The sequence below is a fragment of the Bos grunniens genome, chromosome 22 (genome assembly GCF_055505025.1).
Source record: "Bos grunniens cultivar Pamir isolate PY7600 chromosome 22, Bosgru_T2T1.0, whole genome shotgun sequence".
NCBI lineage: Eukaryota > Metazoa > Chordata > Mammalia > Artiodactyla > Bovidae > Bos > Bos grunniens.
In genome coordinates, this window is record NC_141186.1 from 56,800,740 (window position 1) to 56,820,598 (window position 19,859).

The following is a 19,859-nucleotide window of genomic DNA, read 5'->3' on the forward strand; positions in this document are numbered from 1 at the left end:
TATAATACTATATTATAACATATAATATATATCGATATATCAATATAATATAGTATAATGTATATAAATATATAAATATATTCATATAAATATATTATAATATACATAATTAATATATAATATTAGTAATTAATATATAATCATACTATATATTTTACACTTATAGTACATCTCAACTCTGCCCAGCCACATTTCAAAGGCTGCATAACCACACATGGCTGGTGGCCACTGTTTTGCACAATGCTGCGCCCCTGTCCCTAGTCCTCTCTACCCCTGCCACTGCACCAGCTCACCAGGATTCTGCCCCTTGTGTTTTGCCCCCCAATCCACAATCAGTTCAGTTCAGTCGCTCAGTCGTGTCTGACTCTTTGCGACCCCATGAATCGCAGCACGCCAGGCCTCCCTGTCCATCACCAACTCCTGGAGTTCACTCAGACTCACATCCATCGAGTCAGTGATGCCATCCAGCCATCTCATCCTCTGTCGTCCCCTTCTCCTCTTGCCCCCAATCCCTTCCAGCATCAGAGTCTTTTCCAATGAGTCAACTCTTCGCATGAGGTGGCCAAAGTACTGGAGTTTCAGCTTTAGCATCATTCCTTACAAAGAAATCCCAGGGCCGATCTCCTTCAGAATGGACTGGTTGGATCTCCTTGCAGTCCAAGGGACTCTCAAGAGTCTTCTCCAACACCACAGTTCAAAAGCATCAATTCTTCGGAGCTCAGCCTTCTTCACAGTCCAACTCTCACATCCATACATGACCACTGGAAAAACCATAGCCTTGACTAGACGGACCTTTGTTGACAAAGTAATGTCTCTGCTTTCAATATGTTATCTAGGTTGGTCATAACTTTTCTTCCAAGGAGTAAGCATCTTTTAATTTCATGGCTACAGTCACCATCTTCAGTGATTTTGGAGTCCAAAAAAATAAAGTCTGACACTGTTTCCCCATCTATTTCCCATGAACTGATGGGACCATATGCCATGATCTTAGTATTCTGAATGTTGAGCTTTAAGCCAACTTTTTCTCTCTCTTCTTTCACTTTCATCAAGAGGCTCTTCACTTTCTGCCATAAGGGTGGTGTCATCTGCATATCTGAGGGTATTGATATTTCTCCCAGCAATCTTGATTCTAACTTGTGCTTCTTCCAGCCCAGCGTTTCTCATGATGTACTCTACATACAAGTTAAATAAGCAGGGTGACAATATACAGCCTTGACATACTCCTTTTCCTATTTGGAACCAGTCTGTTGTTCCATGTCCAGTTCTAACTGTTGCTTCCTGACCTGCATATAGGTTTCTCAAGAGGCAGGTCAGGTGGTCTGGTATTCCCATCTCTTTCAGAATTTTCCACAGTTTATTGTTATCCACACAGTCAAAGGCTTTGGCATAGTCAATAAAGCAGAAATAGATGTTTTTCTGGAACTCTCTTGCTTTTTCCATGATCCAGCGGATGTTGGCAATTTGATCTCTGGTTCTTCTGCCTTTTCTAAAACCAGCTTGAACATCTGAAATTTCATGGTTCACATATTGCTGAAGCCTGGCTTGGAGAATTTTGAGCATTACTTTACTAGCGTGTGAGATGAGTGCGATTGTGCGGTAGTTTGAGCATTCTTTGGCATTGCCTTTCTTTGGGATTGGAATGAAAACTGACCTTTTCCAGTCCTGTGGCCACTGCTGAGTTTTCCAAATTTGCTGGCATATTGAGTGCAGCACTTTCACAGCATCATCTTTCAGGATTTGAAATAGCTCAATATTTCAAATTGCCAGTCCACAATACGGCAGCCAAATCATTGGTCTGAAACGTAAGATTTGATCGTATCCCCATCACCCTCAGGATAATGCCTGATCTCCTTGATGTGGCTTCCAAGTCCTCTCTCTCTTTCCCTTCTCCCCTCCTCTAGCCCCCAAGCCCCCCACTCTCCCACTTTACTGAATTCATTTGCAGGTCCTCAACACAATAGTGCCTCTTACCACTAAACCTTTGCACACTTGGTGCCTTCTACCTCTAAACCTTTGCACCCTTGGAATGCATCTTGGGCTACCCTTTCAGGTCACTCTCATTCTACAAAATTTATCGAGCACCTACTACGTGTTGGACACTGTTCCAGATCTTAAAACTAAGAAACACATAAGAAGGAGGTATACATAACAAGAAAATAGCGTGTCTGATGGTGAGCAGTAAAGCAGGATGCAAGAGAAAGGCGGTGCTGGTGGTTACTACTATATACAGGGTGGTCAGGGAAGGCTTCTTGGAAACGGTGATGTTTGGCTAGAGAGACCTGAAAAAGTGAGGGAAGGAGCAAGGTGGCTGTCTGGGAAAAGCACTCTAGGCAGAGGGAACAGCCAGGGCAAAGGCCCTGAGGAGGGAGGGCCTAACTGGAGTGTTTAGGGCACATTCCTGGGTGGCTGGGGCAGAGTGAGAGAGGACGTCATAGGAATTAATGTCAGAGAGGGCAAGGAGTGGGCGGCACATAGTACAGGGCTGTGTAAGAATAGAAGTTAGTAAGGGGGGGCGTCCTGGCGGGGTGCTGAGCAGAGGGGGGACATGAGCTGACTTGGTTTTAACCAGATCCCTCTGGCTGCCCTGATGAGAACAGATAGTGGGTGGTGGACAGGAGCAAAGAGACTAGTGGATACCAGGGTGGTTGCAAGGAGATGGCATGAAGAGGCTGGATTCAGAATATGTTGAAGGGAGGGCCAACAGGGTTTTCCAGAGAAGTCAGAACCAGAGTATGAGAGAGCAGAGTCAAGGATGATTCCAAGGATGACTCCTGAGCTTAGATGATTCCTCTTCCAGGAAGCCCTCCTGGGAACCCCCAGCTTCTTGGGCCTTGCCTTCATGGAGATTGTCATGGCCTGTCTCCCTCAGGCTGCTACCCAGGGCAGGGAAGGACTTGTTTACTGTACTTCTTCCAGAGTGTTTGAGAGGTGAGTGAGAGAGGCAAGCTGAGCTGGAGTTAATTCTGGCCTCAACTTTGAGAGGTCTGTCCCCACCCCCCACCCATTTGGGATCCACAAGTCAGTAGATATTCTAGCCTTTGCCTAGTTTCCTCACCACCGGAGGGCATTGCCAGCCCCACTCACAGGAGTCTGTCAAGGCAACACTGAGCCTAGGGCCTCCTCTTCTGCTGCCGGTCTAACCTCCGTCCTCTGGGGAGCATCAGGTTGGCCCACATGGCTGTGCCCTGAGTCAGCCTCACCCATGGCAGGGAGGAGGCGGCCCTAGGACGGAGCTTGACACAGCCAGAGTGGTGCGACAGGTCCTGAAGTTAGAGGGCATGGCCATGGCCCCGAGGGGAGGAGGAGACAGGGGCCTAGGGGTGCACCCGCCCCATCTGCCCTTCTGGCATACCGGGGTAAGAGTCAGATCAGACAGGAAGACCGGGGGCCGACGGCACCGCAGGAAGGAATGCCACGCCGGTGAGCTTGTGAACCTGGGGCCCCCAGCGCAGCTTCAGGCCCCGCCCTGCCCAGCGTCAGGCCCCGCCCCTCCCGTCGGGGGCGGGGCCACCTCTCCGCCCTCCTCCCCCGCCCCTCCCCGGGCACCAGCAGTCCACGGTCGCATCGCCTCCAGCACGCACCTGCCTCCGGAGCTCAGGTAAGGGACACGGGGCGCCTGAGGGGCGGGGTGGGGGGATTTTCTTCCGAGTTTTGGGGAGAAAGAAGCTCTTCAGCAGGCCTGACATTCTGTGGTTCCCGGCGGGCCTGAATTTGAGTCCCACTCAGGGGCTTCCCAGTCAGGTGAGCGCCTCCGTCTCCTCTGGAGAGTCAGAGGAGAGTGAAGTTCTCCCCGGTGCTGGGAGCGTCCCGCCGGCCCACTCTGGGTCTGTCGCTAACTTGCTCTGCGGGGCCTTCAGAAACATTACGACCTCAGCTTCCCCATTTGTGAGGTGAAGGGTCTGACTAACTCTCGGAAGGCTTCGCCCCTCTCCGCCCTCGTGAGACCCACAGATTCGCCCTCCCCTTCCCCGCAGAAGCTGCCCTGGCCTCGGGGCTCGAAGGCATCTTTGAGGAAAAAGTACTGAACGGAGAGCTGAGGGAAGGGGGAGCCCCGCTGCTGTCGGAAGCTTACGGGGCGGGGGTGCGGCCGAGAGGGAGCCCCGAGTCCCCTCACCTGTGTGCAGAGCATCCTGGCTTCTCTCCTGGGAGGCGGCTTTTGGGCCGGAAGCCAGCCCATTTTTCCTTTCACTGGGGGCGGGAAAGATTATGATCTGGGGCTTATCATTTTGACCTCGTTTGTATAGAAACTGAGAGAAAAGTCACGTCAGGAGGGTGTGTTTGTCCTGTTTGGAGTCCAAGCAGATCTATACTAATGAACCCCCTCCTGTCTCCGCGTCTCCCTGCGTTTGGGCTGGCGCAGCCTTCTGAAAAACGAGAGTCCTTGTGCTTTGAGATCGTTGCCAGATCACCCTCTTAGCGCGTGGTCTCCCACATGCTGGCCACATACCAGAACTGGGGACCCTTCTGGTTATCGCGGATGGAGGCCTTCTTTCATTTTCATAACAGCTCTATGTGGGAAGTTATCTTTCTTTAAAAAAAATTAAATAACTTTATGGAGATATGATTCACATGCCATAAAATTCACCTTTTTTAAAGTGTGCACGTCAGTGGTTTTCAGTTTATTCACCAAGTTGTGAAGAAAGTTTCAGTTTATTCACCACTGTCTAATTTAGAACATTTTTATCCTCCCCAAATAAACCCCATACCCTCTAGCAGTCACTCGCCGTGTCCCCTTCTCCCTGGCAACCACTAATCCACTTTCTGTTTCTATGGATCTGCTTATTCTGGACATTTCATGTAAATGGCATCATACAATAGGGGCTCTCTTCTGACTGGCTTCTTTCTCTGAGCATAATGTTTTCAAGGTTTATGCATGTTTTAGCGTGTGTCAGCACTTCATTCCTTGCTATGGTTGAAGAACCTTGTATGATGATACCACATCTGGTTTATTCACCCATCAGTTGATGGATATTTGGGTTGTTCCCACTTTTTGGCTGTTATGAGTAATGCTGCTGTGGACATTCATGTACAAGTCTGTGTGTACATAGACTGTCAATTCTCTTGGACATAATATGGAGGACTCGCTGGGTCCTATGGCGAAACTGTGTGTAACATTGTGAGGAATTCAAACTGTTTTCCAAACTAGCTGCACCATTTTACGTTCCCGCCGACAGTATGTCAGATCTCCACATTTTCCACATCCTCCCCAGAACTTGTTATTTGTATTTCATATTTTAGCCATCCTAGCAAGTGTGAAGTGGTGTCTCACTGTGGTTTTGATTTTCACTTCTATAATGACTAGTGATGTCGAGCATCTTTCCATATGCTGTTGTCAATCTGTACATCTTCTTTAGAGAAATGTCTGTTGAAAGCCTTTGGCTATTTTGAAATTGGGTTGTCATGTTATTGTTGAGTTGTTGATGTGCCTATTCCAGGGGAGATTCTGAGGCTCTGAGACTGGGGGAGACTTGCAGTGATCTCACAGTCAGTGGTCGGTAGAGGTGGGAAGTGAGTCCAGGTCTGTCTGACATTCAAGAGGCAGCAAGCTTTTTCTCCTGCTCTGGATGCCTTTTGTCTGGTCTTTGCTGTTGCCAATTGTGTGTGAGTGTGTGTGAGAGAGAGAGAGAGAGAGAATGTGAGATACTGATGGGAAAAGATAGAAAGAGAGAGAGAGAAGACAGACAGAGAAACTGAGAGCATCTGGGATGAGAGAATGAGAAAGAGGAGCCTGACCTGGCTCTGGCTGTTTAACAAGACACCCACCTTGGAGGGTCAGAGCCATGGAAAACCTTTTCAGAGCTTTTGGTTTCTTCCCATTAATTTTCAAACATTGTGGTTGTTGTGAACTTCAAAAAAGTTTACTCAGGAGCACACTTCCCACTAGTTTTTTTGTTCCTAAATCCAAAACAAATCTAATTAGACCCCCAACCTAAACAGGGAATAGCATTCCCTAGTGTCTAGCTGGGCCTAAAAATCCAGAGCAGTGTTCATCAGACTTTTTGATAACACCTTCTACCCAAGAAAAATGTTTAGGCACCCCCAACACATATATTTACTTATGGATTTAGAAATTATATACAAGTTGTTGTTCAGTTGCTCAGTCTTGTCTATCTCTTTGCGACCCCATAGACTGCAGTACACCAGGCTTCCCTGTTCTTCACTGTCTCCTGGAGTTTGCTCAAATTCCCGTCCATTGAGTCAGTGATACTATCTAACCATCTCATCCTCTGTTACTCTTTTCTCCTTTACCTTCAATCTTTTCCAGCATCGGGGTCTTTTCCAATGAGTCAGCTCTTCGCTTTAGGTGGCCAAAGTATTGGAGCTTCAGCTTCAGCATCAGTCTTTCCAATGAATATTCTCAGGGTTGATTTCCTTTAGGATTAACTCATTTGATCTCCTTGTAGTCCAAGGGACTCTCAAGAGTCCCCTCCAGCACCACAGTTCAAAAACATCAATTCTTCAGCGCTCAGCCTTCTTTATGGTTCAACTCTCACATCCATATGTGACTACTAGAAAAACCATAGCTTTGACTATACTGAACTTTGTTGGCAAAGTGATGTCTCTGCTTTTTAATACACTGTCTAGGTTTGTCGTATACAGGTACTGGAACCATTAGTTAATATCTCAAGCCCCAACATAGTATATTCAGAGTGACTTTCCATCACCAACGATAGTGAATGGAAGTTCACCTTTCAGGGAGTTTTCTTATTATGATTTCAGTCAGCAACAGTGTGTGTGTCTGAGATCCTGTTCATTATCATTTGCAACATTAGGGTGGCTGCTGTAGGACTTGAACGAGGAGCAGTGGTGGGTCTCTTCCACGCTTTTCCTGTGTCTGGCTTGTGCTTTCTTGATTAGCCCTATCTCCTTCCGTGGTTTCTTGACAGGGACTCTTTGAAGCCACTCGTCCACACTACAGGGGCTGATTCAATTAAAGCTGCATTGTTTGATCCTAACCCACCACCAGGACACGGCAATATAGGGCAACAGGCTGACCATGGAGGAACGGAAGATATGGCCACAGCAGACCTGTCTGCACTGTGGACTTCCCTATTGGCCTCTAGGGACCCCACTTAGTGGACATGGTGTTGGGTGTCTGATATATGGCCAAGGGTGCACATTAGAGTTGAACTATGTACTCTTAACTATTTTTAGCTAAAACTAAAGTAGAAGTAGGGCTTCCTTGGTGACTCAGTGGTAACGAATCCATCTGCCAATGCAGGAGACACAGGTTCGATCCCTGATCCAGGAAGATTCCGTATGCCTCATTGCAACTAAGCCCGTGTGCCACAACTGTTGAGCCTGTGATCACAATTACTGAAGTCACAGAGTCCAGAAGTCACAGTTACTGAAGCCTGTGTGCCTTATAGCCTGTGCTCTGCAACAAGGAAGCCGCTGCAGTAAGAAGCCTGTTTGCCACAACTAGAGAGTAGCCGCCACTTGCTGCAACTGGAAGAAAGTCTGCACAGCAGCAAAGAGCCAGCAAAGCCAAAAAGAAATCGACTTAAATTTTACAAAGTTAAGTAGCAATAGGTGAACTGATTTGTCCTTCCTGTGCTTTGCAGATTATTATTTGAGAGACTAATAGGTTTTGAGCTAAGGACATCTAAGCCCACCGCTGCCATGCCTCAGCTTGCCACCTCTCATGCAGGGTGCTTGTGACCACATGAAGCAGTTATCATTTTTAGACAGTTTTTCCATATATTGAGCTGGCATCTGCCTTGGTGACTCCCCAAGATCCTGACTGCTCCCTCTGAGTTCACAGCCCCACCTTGTCCCCCTGTCCTGGAGGAGCCCTGCAAAGACTTGGGGACAGTGACCAGGTCTATTTATGCAGTGCTTATCCTTAGGCTGAGCAAGTCGGACATGGCTGTGCACTAACACACCTGCTCCTTCATCTAATTCTCTTGGATATAGTCTCTACACCCCCCTTATCCTCTGAATTATCTTGATTTGTCCGACTCTCTTCTGTTCGGGACCCAAGATTGAGCCCTAGGATAGGAGATGGTAAGGTAGAGGTCACCTTTCTCACCATGGACTCTGTGCTTCTGTTAATATAAACAAAGGCTGTGTTAGCTTTGCTTTGTCATGTCCGACTCTGTAACCCCATGGACTGCAGCATGCCAGGCTTCCCTGTCCTCTACTATCTCCTGGAGTTTACTCACACTCATGTCCATTGAGTCAATGATGCCACCCAACCATCTCATCCTCTGTTGACCCTTCCTCCTTTTACCTTCAGTCTTTCCCAGCATCAGGGTCTTTTCCAGTAGTGAGATCATTTTACTGTGTACTATCTTATCCACAGCCCCAGGTGAGCTCTGAAACCCTCAGTGAGTGACATTATTTTCTGTGTCAGAGATGAGAAAAAAGGGCCTAGAGAATAGAAGCAAGGGCCCAGGGGTTGGTGGCAGGGCCCAGCCAGGCCCTCAGTCTCACAACAGCTGACTCAGTTTCCTCCCAACCCCTGCCCTGCAGGCACCAAGAGGATTTCCCACCCATACCGTGGGATCTGGAGCTCTGAAAACACCATTTCTGTTCCAAGCCCCTGCTTCCCAGGGTCTGTTTCTGATTCATTCCCTTCCCCAACTGTCCTGCTTGAAGGGTGGACAAAACCCTGGACGCCAGAAGTTGACACTGTTCAGAGTGGCCGGTGAGAGTGCCCAGGCCTGGATGCCAGGATGAAAAGGCTGGCCCCAGGCATGGCAGGGATTGGAGCAGATGACAGTTTCCAACACTGTGCCAAAAGATATGGAGCCACATTCTAGGGGAGAGGACTGTGCTCTTGTGTAGTTTGGGGAAGGACCAGATTAGCTCCACCGAAAGCGCTTTCTCTCCTGCAGGCCTTCTCAGAGCCTTTCATATGCGACGCACCTTGTGCAGCTGCTATTGGAGCCTACGGAGAGCAGCATTGCCCAAATTCTTTGAACATAAAATCCACTTTTTCTTGGAGTATTTTGAGGGCCCCATAAGATGCTATTTGTAACTCACTTTTGGAACATGATGTTCTAGGCCTTTACGCAGGTCGTATCAACCCCGAGTGCCTTTGCTGATTGAGTGGCTGAACCTTGAAGGCTTTAACAGGAGCAGAGCATTAGTATCCTAGAATATCAGAGCTGGAAGAACCTTGTAGTTTGCAACTTCTACGTATGGGGGAACTGAAACCCAGGGCAACCCAGCAACTTGTTTGGAAGAAGGAGGCCAGAGGCAGGCAAGCCTGCTGGGAGATTATCATAACACTCAGGGGAGAGGTTCTGGCGTCTGAGTGGACCACACTCTGCCTTGCATGTGTTGCCTTTGTTAAGGATACAGATTTCCCTGAGCAGCCTAACTCTAACCTTGCTCTGAACATCAGACCCTCTGAATGAGGGAGTATCTGCACGACCAACAGTGCTCCCAGGGGCATCTGACCATTAGCCAAGTTTGGGAGATGTTGAGCATGGGGAAGGAAGGGGAAACTCTCATTTACTGGGTGACAGTATTCTGGGCTTGTTGTGGGCATGATACCCTTCAATCCCCACAACACTTGGGGAGAGAGATATTAATACCGCATTTTACAGAAGCTGAGCAGCAAACAGGGAAGGGTACACAATAATAACTGGCTCCAAAGCCCTCACTCCCCTTGTGGGATCTCTTAGGAAGGAGGCAGTGGGTGTGGAGAAACCAGCTCCTCTTGAAGGAAAAATAGGACAGGCTTGGGCTTTGGCTGGCGGGAGAGGAAGGAGCTGGGTCATCCTTCCTGCCTTTGGAGCTGGAGGGCCCAGAAGGATGGTGGAGTCAGAGGTGCTCGGAAGGAAGATGTTTGGCCTCTGAAAGCTCTGGGCTGAGCCAGACACTGGGTTGCGGGGAGACTGTAGTAGGCAGAGTGATGATCCCCAAAGATGCTTGTGTTCTGATCTCTGGAATCTGTGAGCCTGTTAGTTTATGCGACAAAGGGGAATGACATTAAATGGAATTCAGGTTGTTCATCTGCTAACCTTAACATACAGGATGATCACGGGTGGTCTGGTGGGGCCCAGTATCATCACAAGAGTCCTTAAATGTGGAAGATGGAGGCCGAAGAGGTCAGAACAGTGCAGTGTGAGGACTTGTCCCGACATTGCTGGCTTTGCAAGTGGAAGAAGAGCCACAAGCCAAGGAATGTGGGTGGCCTCTAGAAGCTGGACAAGGTCGGGGGTGGGAGAGGAAGGAGGAAAAGCAGCAGCAAGGAAATGGGCATTCCCTTGGGCCTCCAGAAAGGCAGGCAGCCCTGTGGACACCTGGATTTTAGCCTGGTGAACCAGTGCTAGACTTCCAGCCCACAGAACGGCGAGGTGCTAACCACGTGTTGCTTCCAGCCACTACATTTGTGGAAGTTTGTTACAGAAGCAGTAGAAAACCAGAGAGGCGCCGAACCAGCTCCAAGATGGTCTCTGTCCTCAGCAAGGGTATAGGTCTCGAAGGCAAGATCTTTAAGACAACTGGCTCAGGTGGTTACCACGATGGGGAAACCCAGGAGGTCCCCAACCCAGCCTGGAGTTGTAACAAAATACCTCGTATGGTGTAGGGGCCTCAGGGGCCCTGGCCGGCCCGGCAAGCCCCACTGTGCTCTGCCTACCCTTTCAGAGTGCCCCTCCCCGAACCTCCCCCACCACACACACACACACACACACACACACACACACATTTGTCTCAACTCAAGAGCTTTGGCTGCGTGTAACAGAAACCACCACCGGCTACCATAACAGGGCTTCTTTGGGAGGATATGGGGGTCTTGCAGAACAGAGCATGCAAGTGAGGAAGCCGACTGCAGAGAAGATGGTGCCCAGGAGCAGAAACGAGAGGGCCCTGTTGCAAGGCAGAGCAGCGCTGGCTGGCTGACAGCTTGTGTCACTCAACGCTCGTCACAAGTCAGATCCCTGGGAGGAAGAGGCTGAGAGTCTGGCCTGGGTGGAGGGCAGTCACCCCTCAAGAACTCCCACCTGCTTGTCCTGGAGCTGCATCTGCCTGGCCGGGTTGTGGTTGATGTTAGGGCGTGGGCTTGTCTGGGGTGATTTGAGCAGCCAGAGGACATCATCCAGAGCTGTGACTTGCTCCTGGGCTAAGACTAGCACGCATGAGGTAAGATCGTGGGTACTGAGAACGCCCTGGTAGTCCAGTGGTTAAGACTTCGTGCTTCCGCTACAAGGGGCATGGGTTTGATCCCTGTTTGGGGAACTGAGATCCCTCAAGCCATGCCTCCGGGATCACACCATGCGCTCTCTCCTGTCACCAGAAGGGGCTTTGATGCCAGGTGGGCCAGAGCAATCCACCCCTCTGTCGGCTCTGTTCCCCTCCCAGCTGCTATTTCAGCTCGCAGCACCCCTTCATTCCCACCTCCTGCCCTGGGCATGTTTAACTGAGCTGACCCACCATTGGCAGCCCCAAGGCATGACATTACAGTCCACCTGTGGGGAAAGTTGGTCATTAGCTGGGCTTTCAAGGCCCAGGATGATTCCCCAACCTCATGGGGTTCCTACCCCATCACCTCCCCACCACCGCCCACCTCTTGCACTCAACCCTCATCCCACTCTGCCCACTATTGAAAATCCAACTGCAGGGACCTTCCTGGTGCTCCGGTGGCTAACATTCCACGCTCCCCAGGTAGGGGCCAGGATTCAATCCCTGGTCAGGGAATTAGATCCCACAGGCCGCAACTAAAGAACCCGCATGCTGCAATGAAAATTGAACATCCCGTGTGCCACAGCTAAGACCTGGCACAGCCAAATAAATAAAGATTTTTTAAAAATCCAACTCAGTCTTAGTCATCCCTCTCCTCCAAGGTGGGACACCTGAGGAAGATAAGCAACCCGTGAATTGGGAGACAGGGTTCTGAAGCCAGCCTTGCCCTGAATCGCTATGTGACCCTGTGCAACTAACTTCCTCTCTATTCTCAGTTTCCCCATCTGTTAACTCAGACACTGAAGCCCCACCCTAGCTGGGCACGGAAGGCGCTGTGAAGCTGGAAAGGCTGTGTCCCTTACTGTTCCTCCCACCCTTGTAATAGCAGGAGCTTAGGAAATCTCTGCTGAACTCAAGTGGAAATCCAGTTTACCAAAGCCTGTGGGTGCAGCGGCCCTGGCACCACCGGTGACTCAGCAGGGCTGGGGTTTGCAGAAAAAAATGCTAAGTATTGCATGTCCTTGTAGGACCAGCCTCAGAATGGGGGCAGGTGGCTGAAAGAGGGAAGGCTACAAGCCTCTAACCAGGACCTTGGAACGGGGCGTCATGTTAGTAGGAGAGGGAATGGATGTGAGTCCATCCATAAGCTGGGAGACCTTGAACAAGTCACTTGTCTCTATGAACCTCAGTTTCTTCCTGCGTAAAGTAAGAGTAGTGCGCGTGAAATGAGATCATGGGAACTGGGAACTCCCTGGTAGTCCAGTGGTTAAGACTCCGTGCTTCCGCTGCAGGGGGCGTGGGTTTGATCCCTGTTTGGAGAACTGAGACCCCCCATGCCGTGCCTCCGGGATCACACCGTGTGCTCGCTCCTCTCTCTGCTTTCTCCTTTCTTCACTTCTGTCTCAACTCCCTGTGCTCCATCTTGGCTCAAAAGAGGTCATATGCAGTGAACCTGACTTCCAGAAGCCCCTGGCATCAATCCCTCTGTCTGATGTCCCACCCCTAGTGCACTGTCCTTTTGTCTTAAGCCTCGCCCTGCACACTGATTTTAAGAGTGTTACACCTTTACAGTTCTGCTGATCCTTTCTTATAGCAGGAATGTGGGCCAAGGAGAGATGAGTAAGGACGCTAAGAGGAGAAACAGGGCTCCCTCGGGTCCTGCCTCCATGAGCATTCTCTTTCCCCTCCTGTCCGTTTCAGTGTCCTGAAAACTGCTTGAGGAAGTTCCTTGGCTTCTGGGGACACTTGCTCAGGGCTCCAGTGGGCTAAGTGTCAATGGAAGCCAAGTCGGTGTGGTTTGCATAACACTCCAGTGACTGTCAGCGGCTTCTTTCCTGGTGCTAATGACAGAGGCCTGGGAAGAGCTGCCGGCATCAACGTGGACTAAGCAACCACGCTTGCTCAACCACTTACTAGCTCCCCGGTCAAGTTTCTTAGCCTCTCTTTGCCTCCGCATTCTTACGTGTAAAGTGGGCACAAGCACAGTGGGCCCTGATAGAGCTGTGTGAGGTGTACGTGAGGCACGTGTGTCATTTGCTCAGATCCTTGCCTGACGGACAGGAAGCACTTAGTTGTTACTGTCTTCATCATTATCCATGTCATCGTTTTTGTTTTCTGCCAGGCCTTACACAGGGCACAGGTGACATAGAGATGAATCAGCCGTAATCCCTTCCCTGGCTGGTTAGTGATCTAGTACAGGAGACACCCTGGGTGTGTCAGACCCTCTCCCAGGCCCTGAGCAAAGATCAGAAAGTGAATAGGAACAGTGGCTCCAGCAGTTGTGCAGCAAGCCAGGGCCTCGAGAAGGAAGATTCTGAAACAAGACACGGCTAACGTAGGCTCAGGAGAGCAATGTGCCCCCTAGGCCTCCCCCAGATTGTGTCCTTCTTTGGAGTTGCTTCCTGCCAACTGTTTCCCATGTGGGCCAAGGCCCCTCGACTCTGTGCCTTTGCACACTGCTCCTCCTGGCCCTTCCAAGCTCCCCTTCAGCATTCCTTTCTTCAGGAACTCTGACTGACCCTGGTGTGATTTGGCCCCTGGGCTCCCATGGGACTACCACCACACCCCACCCCACCCCACCCTTTGTCTACTATGAAATACCTTGAGGACAAGCATACAACTTATTCACCACAGTATCCCTGGGGCTAGCACATAATACGTACTGTATACTAGGTTGCTCAGTCACGTCCGACTCTTTCTGACCCCATGGACTGTAGCCTGCAAGGCTCCTCTGTCCATGGGATTTTCCAGGCAAGAATACTGGAGTGGGTTGCCGTGCCCTGCTCCAGGGGATCTTCCCAACCCAGGGATCAAACTCATGTCTCTTATGTCTCCTGCATTGGCAGGCGGGTTCTTTACCACAGTGCCATCACCCTAGCCTAAGCACACAGTCGATACTCAATTAATGTATGAAGGTAGGGGAGGAAAAGTGTATCAGTCATAATTGTTTTCAGCTACAAATGCTGAGACTCCTGACTATTGAGGCTTAAACAAAACAGGGTTTGTTTTTCTTAAATAACTAGAAAGCAGGTGGCTGCTGTCAAGGGCTCAGCAGCTCAATGTCCCTGCATTAGCTTTGGCTTTCCCTCAAGGTCACAGAATTGCCACTGCGGCTCCTGCCATCACATTCAAGAAAGAAAGGAGAGGCAAGACACAGCACCAGTACTGCTGGCCTCTTTTGTCAGGAGAAGCAAAACTCCTTCCCAGAGCCCATCAGACTTCTCACTTCTTTTTGGCCAAAACTGGATCATATGGCCACTCCTCACAGGGAAAACAAGTATCTACTTGATGCATGCTTGCGTGCTAAGTCACTTCAGTTCAGTTCAGTTCAGTCACTCAGTCATGTCTGACTTTGCCATCCCATGGATTGCAGCATACCAGGCTTCCCTGTCCATCACCAACTCCCAGAGCTTGCTCAAACTCATGTCCGTCAACTCGGTGATGACATCCAACCATCTCATCCTCTGTCGTCCCCTTCTCCTCTTGCCTTCAATCTTTCCCAGCAGCAGGGTCTTTTCCAGAGAGTCAGTTCTTCACATCAGGTGGCCAAAGTATTGGAGCTTCAGCTTCAGTATCAGTCATTCCAATGAATATTTAGGACTGATTTCCTTTAGGATTAACTGGTTTGATTTCCTTGCTGTCCAAGGGACTCTCAAGAGTCTGCTCCAACACCACAGTTCAAAAGCATCAGTTCTTCAGCATTCAACTTTCTTTATGGTCCAACTCTCACATGACTACTGGAAAAACCACAGCTTTGACCAAATGGACCTTTGTTGGCAAAGTAATGTCTCTGCTTTTTAATACACTGTCTAGGTTTGTCATAGCTTTTCTTCCAAGGAGCAAGCATCTTTTAATTTCATGGCTGCAGTCACCATCTGCAGTGTTTTTGGAGCCAAAAAAAATAAGGTCTGACACTGTTTCCACTGTTTCCCCATCTATTTGCCATGAAGTGATGTGACCAGATGCCATGTTCTTTGTTTTTTGAATGTTGAGTTTTAAGCCAGCTTTTTCACTTGCTTCAGTCATGTCCAACTGTATGATCCCACAGACTGTAGCCCACCACGCTCCTCTGTCTATGGGATTCTCCAGGCAAGAATACTGGAGTGTGTTGCCATTCCCTCCTTCAGGGGAGCTTCCCAACCTGGGGATCAAACCCCTGTCTCTTATGTCTCCTGCATTGGGAAATGGGTTCTTTATCAGCAATGCCACCTGTGAAACCCAAAATGTTAGTTTCTCAATCATGTCTCACTCTTTGAGACCCCATGGACTGTAGCCCTCCAGGCTCCTCTGTCCATGGAATTCTCCAGGCAAGAATACTGGAGTGGGTTGGCATTTCCTTTTCTGGGGGATCTTCCCAATCCAGGGTTCAAACCCATGTCTCCCACATTGCAGGCAGATTCTTTACCATCTGAGCCACCAGGGAAGCCCATCTACTTGAGATAGAGGAATGAAGTTCAGTTTTGTTAACAAGAAGAAAGTCCAGGGGTGATGACAGGCAGAAGGATTAAGGGGATGGGGGTAAGGAGGGTGGTTTCTGGTTAGACCTCGTCAGCAGAGCGTTCATGAACGAGGTGGTATTTGCACTGTGCCTGGAAAGTCACGTACAGTTTTGGCAACAAGGAAGAATGGCCTCAGTGGAAGTCTGGAGGCCTGCAAATGTGAGTGTGCCCAAGGGCTACCACATGAGCAAGACAGCTAAAGTAGGTGACAGGTAGGAGCAGCTTGGCGAACTGTTGACATATTTGGCATCCTCCAGTAGCTCGCTTGCCCCCATACAGCTCTGAGTCTCTTCTTCCCCCTGAAATTCCACCACGAGAGATGATCTCAGCCTCTGAGATGTACTGGACACCTGCTATGTACAAAGGGTCCTCTTCAAAATATAGATACACCCCGGGGCTCATGGTTGTCAGTCACTCGTTCCCAGATATCAGTTCATTTTATTGGCTAGTGATTTCCTAATGCTGAGCTGAATTCTGCCCTGAGAAATGGGAGTTTTTATTCCAGAGAAGGGTAATGGAGCCTGGAGTCTAGGAGATGGGAGATGGGAGGGACTGGGGCTGGACCCCGAATGCCCAAGGGTCATAGGAGGTCTATGGAAGAGGGAACTCACGCTTATGGAGCCCTCCTCGGGCAGACACTGGCCGGCTTTCTTCTCTAAGGTGCTGCCATCACAGTTCACAATTGAGGTAACTAGAACTTGGAGAAGGGGACCGCCCGGCCAGGGTCATCTCGTGCACAAGTGATGGAAGTGAGGTTGAACCCTACTCTGTCTGACCCCACAGCACATGCTATCTTGTTGCTGCCCCCGTCACAATAATGGTCATCATCTCAGCTGGCGTTTATTCACTCCCTGCTCTATACCAGGCATTGTTCTGAGTGCTCTGTGGGTTTTAACTCATGCCATTCTCACAACAATACACTATGAGGTAAGCACTATTATTGTCCTCATTTTGCAGACAAGGAACCTGAGGTCCACAAGAAGTTAAGGCACTGGCCCGGAATGCCGCAGCTACAAGGGTCAGGGTTCACACCCAGGCTGTCCAGCTCTGAGGCACGGGGAAAGATGCTGCTTTGTCTGGGTCTTGTGGTGGATTAAAAGTAGATTCTCCACCAAAGACAAACAAAACCCCCATGAACTCATAGGTACAGAAAAGAAATTGGTGGTTGCCAGAGGTGAAGGGTGGGTGGGAATGGGTGAAATGGGTGAAGGGGGTCAAAGCTACAAACTTCTAGTTATACAATAAAAAAGTCCTGGGGATGTGATGTACAGCATGGAGACTATTAGTTCAAAATACTCTGTTGCATATTTGAAAGTTGCTCAGAGGATGCTGCTGCTGCTGCTGCTAAGTCACTTCAGTCGTGTCCGACTCTGTGCGACCCCATAGACGGCAGCCCACCAGGCTCCCCCGTCCCTGGGATTCTCCAGGCAAGAACGCTGGAGTGGGTTGCCATTTCCTTCTCCAATGCATGAAAGTGAAAAGTGAAAGTGAAGTCGCTCAGTCGTGTCTGACTCTTAGCGACCCCATGGACTGCAGCCCACCAGGCTCCTCCATCCATGGGATTTTCCAGGCAAGAGTACTGGAGTGGGGTGCCATTGCCTTCTCCAGCTCAGAGGATAGATGTTAAAATTTCTCATCACAAGAAAGAATTTTTGTTTAACTATGTAAGGTGACAGATGCTAACTAGATTTAGTATGGTGATCATTTTGCAGCATTTACAAATATTGAATCATTATGTTTTGCCCCTGAAACTAATATAGTGTTATAAGACCATTATACCTCAATAAAATTTTTTAATTAAATTGAAAAGAATTTTTAGGGCTTCCCTGGTGGCTCACCTCTTCCCAGCTTTGCACTCAGTGACATCACATTGATGTCAGCCAGTAGGAGTGTTCATATCACAGAAATCAGGAACCTATACAAATCAGAGCTTTATGGTTTGCTTTGTTGCTGGTCTGAATTGAAGAAAGTGGTCAAGCAAATGTTAATAATGCAGATTAAACCTCAAAACTGTAGGCATTACATTCTACTTGTTGTATATGAAATTCACAATACAGAGGACCTTATTTTTTGTTATTTGTGTGCTCTGCATTCTTTTAAAATTTTTATTATTTCTTTTTCTTGAGATATAGGTTGATTTGCAGTGTTTCAGGTGAACAGCAAAGTGATTCAGGTATACATATACATTTATAGCTATTCTCTTTTAGATTCTTTTCCATTGGAGATTATTATAAGATACTGAATATAGTTTTCTGTGCTATACGGTAGGTCCTTGTTGTTTATTTTACATACAGTGGTGTGTATCTGTTAATCCCAAATTCCTAATTTACTCCCGCATTCATTCTTTACATCAGTAAAATTTATTGCAGATGTGTGTGTGTGTGTATGTACTTTCCCCCCAGAACCACAGAACATCTGTCAGCTCCCCACTCACAGTTCCCATCCACTCTCAGTCTGTTGGCAGGAACATGAGTCACAAGGTCCCTTGGCCAAATCTAGCATCCAGGGATGCTGGGAAATATTGTCCCTGGCTGGATGACCATGTGCCCAGCTACAATCAAGGCTCTGAGGGGGGCAGCCCAACCATGGCAGCTCCGTATATTTCCTCTAGAGAAGGGCACCGGCTCACTGAGTTTAGTTGTTTAGATTTTCCAAGGCCACACATCCAGCCTTCTCGGGGCCTCACTTGAAGGGCCTCTTCGAGTTACCACCAGCACCCACTCAGAACTTCAGGAAAGCACAGGGTATGGTGTCCTGAAGGGGCGGGTTCCCAAATGTCATTCTGCAGCTCCAGGTGCCTGCTTCCTGCCCTGGCTTTGACCATCGTGTCTGTAATCCCAGCAGGTATTCCAGCAGGGCCTGACTGCATGATGGCCTTTGAGCAGTTTCGGGCTCCAGAACAACATTTGGGGTTGCATTAAACAAAACGTGGGTTCTGGAGTCTCAAGTTACTTCATTCTTTGAGTCTTAGATTCCTCCTCTGTAAAGAGGATGATGAAATTTACCTCGCAGGGTTATAGCAAAGGTTAAATGAGACAATCTTTTGCAAAGTTTTGTTTTCTAGAAACTATAATTCAAATGTGAAGTAATTAATCCCAGTTCTCTCCAGATTGGTTTGTGATCCAGCTCAGGTGGAATTATGAGCATATAAACCCATTTCTTGAGAAACCTGTATGCAGGTCAGGAAGCAACAGTTAGAACTGGACATGGAACAACAGACTGATTGCAAATAGGAAAAGGAGTACGTCAAGGCTGTATACTGCCACCCTGCTTATTTAACTTATATGCTGAGCACATCATGAGAAATGCTGGGCTGGAAGAACAAGCTGAAATCAAGACTGCCGGGAGAAATATCAATAACCTCAGATATGCAGATGACACTACCCTTATGGCAGAAAGTGAAGAGGAACTAAAAAGCCTCTTGATGAAAGTGAAAGTGGAGAGTGAAAAAGCTGGCTTAAAGCTCAACATTCAGAAAACTAAGATCATGGCATCTGGTCCCATCACTTCAGGGGAAACAGATGGGGGAATAGTGGAAACAGTGTCAGACTTTATTTTTGGGGGCTCCAAAATCACTGCAGATGGTGACTGCAAGCCATGAAATTAAAAGACGCTTACTCCTTGGAAGGAAAGTTATGACCAACCTAGATAGCATATTCAAAAGCAGAGACATTACTTTGCCAACAAAGGTCCGTCTAGTCAAGGCTATGGTTTTTCCAGTAGTCATGTATGGATGTGAGAGTTGGACTGTGAAGAAGGCTGAGTGCCGAAGAATTGATGCTTTTGAACTGTGGTGTTGGAGAAGACTCTTGAGAGTCCCTTGGACTGCAAGGAGATCCAACCAGTCCATTCTGAAGGAGATCAGCCCTGGGATTTCTTTGGAAGGAATGATGCTGAAGCTGAAACTCCAGTACTTTGGCCACCTCATGCAAAGAGTTGACTCATTGGAAAAGACTCTGATGCTGGGAGGGATTAAGGGCAGGAGGAGAAAGACGACAGAGGATGAGATGGCTGGATGGCATCACTGACTCGATGGACGTGAGTCTGAGTGAACTCTGGGAGTTGGTGATGGACAGGGAGGCCTGGCATGCTGCAATTCATGGGGTCGCGAAGAGTCGGACACGACTGAGCGACTGAACTGAACTGAAACCCATTGTAAAACTGCTTAGGACTATACTGATGTAAGGTGGCATATAACATTTTAAGTTATTAAAAAAATTGTTA

At 48.6% G+C, this 19,859-nt stretch overlaps 1 protein-coding gene across 32 annotated transcripts in view; it reads left to right on the forward strand.

Annotated features, from left to right (window-relative positions):
* The first annotated feature begins 3,345 nt into the window (after window positions 1-3,345).
* Window positions 3,346-19,859, forward strand: part of TMEM40 (transmembrane protein 40) — a 41,419-nt gene continuing 24,905 nt past the window's right edge. For 5 of the 32 annotated variants that reach the window (XM_086368658.1, XM_086368662.1, XM_086368672.1 and 2 more), the window contains exon 1: window positions 3,518-3,598. Coding sequence is in view for 3 of the 32 variants with exons in the window: in XM_086368655.1 (XP_086224781.1) it covers window positions 16,534-16,562; window positions 17,762-17,808 (76 nt within the window). In the remaining 29 variants the exon portion in view is untranslated. Of the gene's footprint in view, window positions 3,599-7,222; window positions 7,519-16,403; window positions 16,563-16,686; window positions 16,780-17,761; window positions 17,809-19,859 lie in introns of those variants that run through there. The other 27 variants (XM_086368644.1, XM_086368646.1, XM_086368647.1 and 24 more) reach the window with 19 other exon arrangements.